We start from the raw sequence: 6,517 nt of genomic DNA, 5'->3' as shown, positions 1-6,517 counted from the left end.
GAGCAGCTCATGGGGAGCCCTCGTCCGCCAGGCTTGACCTGGGCAATTTATTAACCCTGATCCTGCCATGCAGTAACACAGTTTCTATATTTCACCCGTTACCCTGGTGAAATAACATCTTCCTGCCTCTGGGCACCCGTGGCAGCGCTGTGCTGTGTCCACTGCAGCCTCAGCCTGGGGCCCCTGGGCAGCCCCATGGGGCCTGGGCCTGGTTCTCCAAAATGGAGCCCACACCGCTCTGTGCGTAGGCCGGCCCGTGGGCACGGTGAAGGGAAGGGGCTTTGTTTGCTGGTTTTTATCACTTCTAGTTCAGCCTAAATGTTGGGGGGGGGGGTTGCAAACAAATGCTGCTGTGGCAACAGTGACAAAATTTTATTTATTTATTTTTAGCTGTGGTAGTGCGGCCTGTTAGTTATGGAAGTTTTGGAAGCAGCTACTCTGAGGGCAGCAAAGAAGGCCCCTAGCTTGGTGGCAGGCTGGTGTAGCCCTTCCCCCTTTAAATAAATCGTCTGCTGGAAAAAAGAAATGCATGTGCAAGAGTTCTGCTTCCCGACGTCTGCGTTTTACACCTTGAGCTTCCTGCCGTGGCTCACGCGCGTGTTGGCGGCTGTGTTTGCACTGGAAGCCGATGGGATGTCGGCACACATTGAGATGTTGGCACACATTGTCATCAAAGCCCTGGTAGTGTGGGTCCAACGTGCCGGCAGGGCTGCCTCCCCCTGTGGTGACACCAAGACCCCCAGGTGAAAGGGGGACCCTCTGGGGATGGCAGCAGCCCCCTCCCGCCCTCCCTGTCGCCGCACCCGAGCAGCAGGGAGCCAGCAGACGCATTCGCAGCTGTCCCCAAGTTTTCTCTCCTGCCCGGAGTTCAAAGGGCTCCTCTCGTGCCTGGCAGAATTGTGCAGCAAGTGCCGATGCTTTCCACATCAAAGCAGGGCAGCCTCGCGTTGTCTGGGGGACTGAGGCCGCAGACGAACTAAAGAGGCTTCGGGAGCTTCAAAATGGGCTCTGGCGGGTGTGACCCTGCGTACTCAGCACTTGGAAAAGGTTAGATATTGCAGCGATAGGTCTTAAAGCAAACCCTCCGGGGATTGAAGGCTGGGGCCAAGTTTCATTGAGGTCTGGGAAGGAAAAGGCTTCTCGCTGACTTCAGTGACTTTTGGACTGATGATGGGAAATCTTGGAAGTGCTGGGCTTTGCATAGAAATGGGTGGTTTTACACCTGGAGGCGTGCTGCTAGGAAGCCTGAAAGGAAAAAGCCAATTGTTTTCATGATGGTGTTTATTGCAAAATACAGTCCAAAATCTAACTCTTTAGGGATGCCTTCAAAATATATAGAGAAAACAGATTGTGCTAAGCAATAATACAACTTATTAATAAACAGTATTAGGCATAAAGAATTCTGAATTCTTATCTGCTAGTTTAAAAAAAAAAAAAGTAAAGGAATTTTAAACTGCTTAATTTCATTTGGCACAAATACATGAAGCTACTGTCCATTCAGGGCAGGGGTTCTGGTACCAAATCACAAAAGTTTAAAAAAAGATAAAAAGAAAAAAACTGTAAACACTGTCTGTAAACCTATCAAAGCCCTCAAAAAGTTGCAGCTGTGCTAATAGAAATCGCAATGCTGCAAAAATCCCTCTCACATCAGAAAGTGCATAAATTTTCCACCAGGAGTATTTACAAGCATGACCTGTGCAGCCATGGGGGCCCTGGGCTGTGATGCCCGTGGCGGTGACGGAGCTGCCCAGTGGGACCAATTCAGGCTGCAGTGCGCATCCCACCCTCGCTCACTGCTGATGGCCTGGGCTGACCGCTGGCAGTGGTGCGATGAGCTGAAGCCACCGAAAAGGTGAACGTCTTCCCTCCATCAGATACACAAAGTGACTCCCGAAAAGAAAGAAGCTGTTAGTAAATACTGAGGAGAAACCATGAAACCAGAAGGACTGTGGTCCCTCAGCGCCCACGCCTTGTGCTTCATGATCTCACAGCATTAATTCAGAGAAGGCCCAGTCTCATTGTCCACTTGGACCTCCAAACCCCTTTTAGATCCCTGCTGTGCCCTAGGGAAGGCTCCTTCCCAACCTCGGCTACGGCGATGGCCACCAAAGGTGAAGAAACCCAAAGGTCCATCTCGTGATCCCGGGCACGGCAGCGTCGGGCCTTCCTCTATCTCTTGTGGCCCTTGTTTCTCCGCTTGATGTGGTTGGTGGCGGCAGTGTCGCGGCGGGCACAGTAGTGCTTGGCCACCAGCTGCCGGCACTGCTCGCACCGCACCGTGCAGCACCAGTGGAACTTGCAGTTGCAGCTGGTGACCACCTCCGTCCTCCTCTCCTCCACTTTGAGGCCACACTCGGTGCAGAGCCGCCGGCAGCTCCTCTTCTCCCACTGTGAGAGGTTCTTGCCGGTCTGCAGGCACTCGCGGCCCTCGGTGCCGTGGTGGCCCAGGCTGGCATTCCTCGTGCAGTAGTCAGGGGAGTCCTCCAGGAAGACGAGCTCCGTGGCGTGGACGTGGTGGAAGGTCTCCGCCGTGGCCCCGCGGCTGTCGGCGCTGTTGCCGGCTCTCATCCTCCTCTTGTCCATCTCCAGCTTGTGGGCTTGGTCGTATTTCATCTTGAGGTAGTTCCCAATCTCTCGGAACTCGGCGAGCTGGAGCCAGCACGTCTGGATGCTGCAGCTGCCCGACACCCCGTGGCACTTGCAGGCTCGCTTCATCGTAGCTTTCACAGCCTGGGTAGAAAAGGTGGAGAAGTTAGAAGCGGCAGATCATTGCCATTTACATTTCAAAAATGGGATACATGGTGCTTCCACTTCAGGGACAGTGGGTCAAATGTGGCTCGTGCTGGACAGGACCTCAGGTGCTTCCAAGACATGAACTCATGCTTTTATTTCAGTTCCAGGCAAACATCTGTCTGTCCTTGTCACTAATTAAAGGACAGAGATAATGAGTGGGCACAAACTATTGTCCCCAGCCCTTCCAGGAGCTCTTTCTCCAGGCCAGGATAAAGGTGTGTGTGCAGGGTCGTGCCCTTCTGGTGCGTCCCGGTCTGCAGCTCACCTCTCTCATCGGCGTATCAACCCATCACCTCGCACAGAGATCTCATTCAAAATGTGTGAAACAGCGCTGCGGCATAATGACACCAAACCTCTACACGTCTCCTCCAGGCCAAGCACTTCACAGATATTATCTACCCATCTCCCTCTGGTATTTATAAGGTCCCAATCACTGGTATCTATGTGAGATTACGCCTCGACACACCCTATGAGATAGGTATGTTAAATGTTGCCGTCCTTGTTTTTACAGACAAGGAGGTTTGGCCAGAGCCGGTGGCCTCTGTGGGCTGGGTACCACACTCTTCCTCGCACCTGGCTTCCCCTGCTGAGTATCTTGGAAATGCCCATTGCAGGAATGTGGGCTGGTACTTGTGCTACAGACCAGAAGACGTGAGTATAAAACTGGCATATTTCTGAATAAGTGTTCATGGATAACTGCGCTGCACAAAGCTACAGATGCTGGAACTGAATCTTACTGCAGTTCCTCACGTTCAGGTTTATGGTCGGATTCTGGCTGTGGCTTTTTTCCCCCAGGCAAATAGCACAGTGCCTAGGTTATCAGAGACAGAGAAGGGGACTTGAGCAGTCTACCAGGCTTTCTGTTGTTGTTTTCAATATAGACGTTGTTGTTTTTATTATTATTATTATTACTGCTACTATTATTATTATTATTTTTAATATTTGACTTACAAGTCTCCCAACTTCATTGTTGTGCAGGTTGATCAGGGCGCGGGTGTCGTGTCCTGTTTCCAAAGCATCCACAAAGAGCTTGGAAATCCTTTCCCCAAACTCCACATTGTCGCTGCAGCCTCCCCAGACCCAGCCGCGGCCACCTGCAAGACAGACATGTGGTAAGAACAGAACCACCCTGGCGGACTGAATCCTTCCCCAGGACTTGCACCGAGCTGAGGGCTGGGATGACACCAGCCCGTCTTGTTGTCAGCTCGGAGGGGGCTGGAGCCCAGCCGCAGCAGGCAGCACACCGGCAGCTCACCGACGCGCCCGTTCCTGGAGTCATCGCAGCCGCAGCTCTCAAAGTCGCCCATGCTGCAGTTCCTGGTCAGGGTGTACATGACGCCGGCGGAGCTGATGGCATGCACGAAGGACGTCTCCCTGGTAGCTGGGGGAGAGGAGAAAAAAGCTGTCACATGTAAACGTACGCACCGGTCCTGGATTATCGGGAAGGGAGCTCTCTTGTTAAACCTTCAGCATTGCAAAGGTGCAAGAAGTGAATAACAAAGCAGTTTGCACAAAAGGTAAGGTGCTACAGAAATGAAATGCTCATGACTGGAATCTCTTCCAGCTTCAGCATCGATAGTTTCAGCAATTTGGTACAATATTCTGCAGGTGTCCATGCATGGGACGGAGTTTCTTGGCAACAGTAGGATGGTACAGTAATATCCCAATCCTGCTCTCGCCAAGGTTGGTGATCCCTCACGTCACCTGGCACTTGGTTTGTCCCTGCCATGTTCTGCTTGGGGGTTTGTTCCTCCTTTGGTCTCACCTGCTGGGGAAAATTACAGTTCATCTTGCATCAGTCAGTGGTTGAACCTGTGCTAATAGCAGTCCGGACCCACTCTTCTATTTTAGTTTCTTTTCTGGCTCTCCTAACAGAGTCAAATAGAAACGCCACTGGGAAAAAATCTATGTTGGCTGAAGTAGATAGCATTCAAATATATCCACAACTTTCTCTTGAGAGCAGTTTATTAGCACTCGCCCCTGGTTTCTCTCTTCATCTCCCATATCATTCTCCCCATATCAAACTCAGGTGCCTCTAGCACTGTGCTCCCTGTGATGCGGCACAAAAGCAGCAGGAGCGAGCCCGTGGACCAGCACTGCAGGAAGGGCTGAGCTCTACCTTAGCATGGATATAGATCATAGAAAAAATATTAGCATTGTTTGTGAGACCAATTAACGCAGATGGAGAAAAGCCAGCATGGTTTCTGAGGGACAGAAAGCCTTCCCATCGGCTGGCTGCTCTCTTCAGAGCACGCCCCTGCTCCTGCCAAAGGCACCCCGCGGGCACTCACCGCTGCGCAGGCGGTTGTGCGTGGAGAGCTGCAGCGCGCTCTCGGGGCAGTTCCAGCGCTCCCACCCGAACTGGAACTTGCACTCCTCCATCCCGCTCTGCGCGCCCGCCGCCACGCTGCTGGAGTACGTCAGGTACGCCTGCACGGGAAAGCGCGTGTGAGATCCTCGGCTTTTCAGCTTTTATCCATGAAAACAGACACAGAAGGGTTGCGAGTCCTTTCCCTTGTTACTCAACCCGGTTTGGAGCCGATACGCTCATGGAAATCTGGTTCTTTAGAAAAGCAATATTTCCCATTTGCAAAACAAAATTGCTTTACTTAAATTGCTGATAGTGACTGCGTTAATTACCTTAGGTCCTGTCATCAGAAAGTTGTTCACAGACCTGAAACGAAGAGAAGAAAACGAGTTGCACAATTTAACACAGGCTCAAGAGCATCCCCCAGAAATGCCCCTTCTGCTGAATCCTACCATGCTGCTGCATTGAAAACGACACCGCAGATGCCCACGATGGAGAGGATGAGGAAGGTGGTGCTGCTCATGGCTGTCAAACCCCAGGAGTTGGGTCCCTCCGGCTGATCCGCAGCTCCCACGCCGCAGGTCTCTGGGCAGGGCCGCCTCGCCGCACCGAGTCCCAACGTATCTCAAGATATTCGGGTCCAGGAAAGCTGCAGGAACCTACAACCCTGATATTTATAAGGTGAAGTTCTGAATAGTCAAAACCCCCCATTCATTTGCTACCCAATGACTTAATGTGGTAAAAAAGCTCCTGCGCCAATGGGTGACAAGGAAACGCCTAATGTTGCACTTCAAAAGGCAGAGTGGTGTCACCGGGAGCTGTGATGATGTGAGGAGAGCAAACTTCCCTAACAATGGGCGACTTTTAACTCCACTCCACACCAGCGCCATCCCTTTCTCTCTGCCCCAAGTGCACTTGCCTTCTCCCTTTCACACCCCGCTTGCGAGCGGAGGCCAGGCCCCTGCGCGCCCTGCAATAACAAACCGGTGCATTTCTATGGTTCCCCTGCCAGCCGCCTGCTCCCTACCAGGAGAGCTCCCCGAGGAGTTTTAACAGCACTCCTATACAGATCCACCGGGGGTAGACCTCCCAGTTCTTCTCGATTTGACGAGATTCGTTTAACGGCGTTTTTTTTCCCCCCTCCTTGCCTCCTTATGATGAAAGTTTCTGTATTTCCATCCTGATAACAACAGCGTGCACGTCGCGGGAGTGTTTGGAAATCTCTCTAATTTACGCGGCTGCAGCTTGGGAACACTGTGTGAATCACTTATGTGGTTTGCTCCATGCTTCAACGCTGTAATTAGGGGAACAGTTTTCCGGGGGTAGCAATTTCCCTGCAGTGAGGTCTGCCCCGGCAGCAGCCGGGCTCTGGCTGGCTCCGCGCACGTGAGCACTGCTGTGAGCCGAGCGAGGGCC

The 6,517-nt window shown here is 52.3% G+C and overlaps 1 protein-coding gene across 1 annotated transcript; it reads right to left on the bottom strand.

Annotated features, from left to right (window-relative positions):
* Positions 1 to 2,169: 2,169 nt before the first annotated feature.
* On the bottom strand, positions 2,170 to 5,684 carry WNT8A (Wnt family member 8A). The gene is made up of 6 exons (XM_035560731.1): positions 5,554 to 5,684; positions 5,434 to 5,467; positions 5,085 to 5,223; positions 4,049 to 4,174; positions 3,745 to 3,887; positions 2,170 to 2,730 (listed from the first exon to the last, which is right to left on the bottom strand). Exons 1-6 carry the CDS (start codon positions 5,622 to 5,624, stop codon positions 2,170 to 2,172), a joined length of 1,074 nt encoding a protein of 357 aa, XP_035416624.1. The 5' UTR covers positions 5,625 to 5,684.
* Between the last annotated feature and the right edge of the window lie 833 nt (positions 5,685 to 6,517).

This window comes from Cygnus atratus, chromosome 14, assembly GCF_013377495.2.
Source record: "Cygnus atratus isolate AKBS03 ecotype Queensland, Australia chromosome 14, CAtr_DNAZoo_HiC_assembly, whole genome shotgun sequence".
NCBI classification, from domain to species: Eukaryota; Metazoa; Chordata; class Aves; order Anseriformes; family Anatidae; genus Cygnus; species Cygnus atratus.
The sequence above is the reverse complement of the archived record's forward strand: the minus strand, read 5'-3'. Positions and strand labels throughout refer to the sequence as shown.

Bases quoted from the DNA above. Each gene is read 5' to 3' on its own strand.
- WNT8A (XM_035560731.1), bottom strand. From the start codon at position 5,624: ATGAGCAGCACCACCTTCCTCATCCTCTCCATCGTGGGCATCTGCGGT. The intron at 3,888-4,048 runs GTGAGCTGCCGG...TCTGTCTTGCAG, and splicing joins CTCCAGGAACGGGCGCGTCG to GTGGCCGCGGCTGGGTCTGG. The intron at 2,731-3,744 runs GTAAGTCAAATA...TTTTCTACCCAG, and splicing joins ACAATGAAGTTGGGAGACTT to GCTGTGAAAGCTACGATGAA.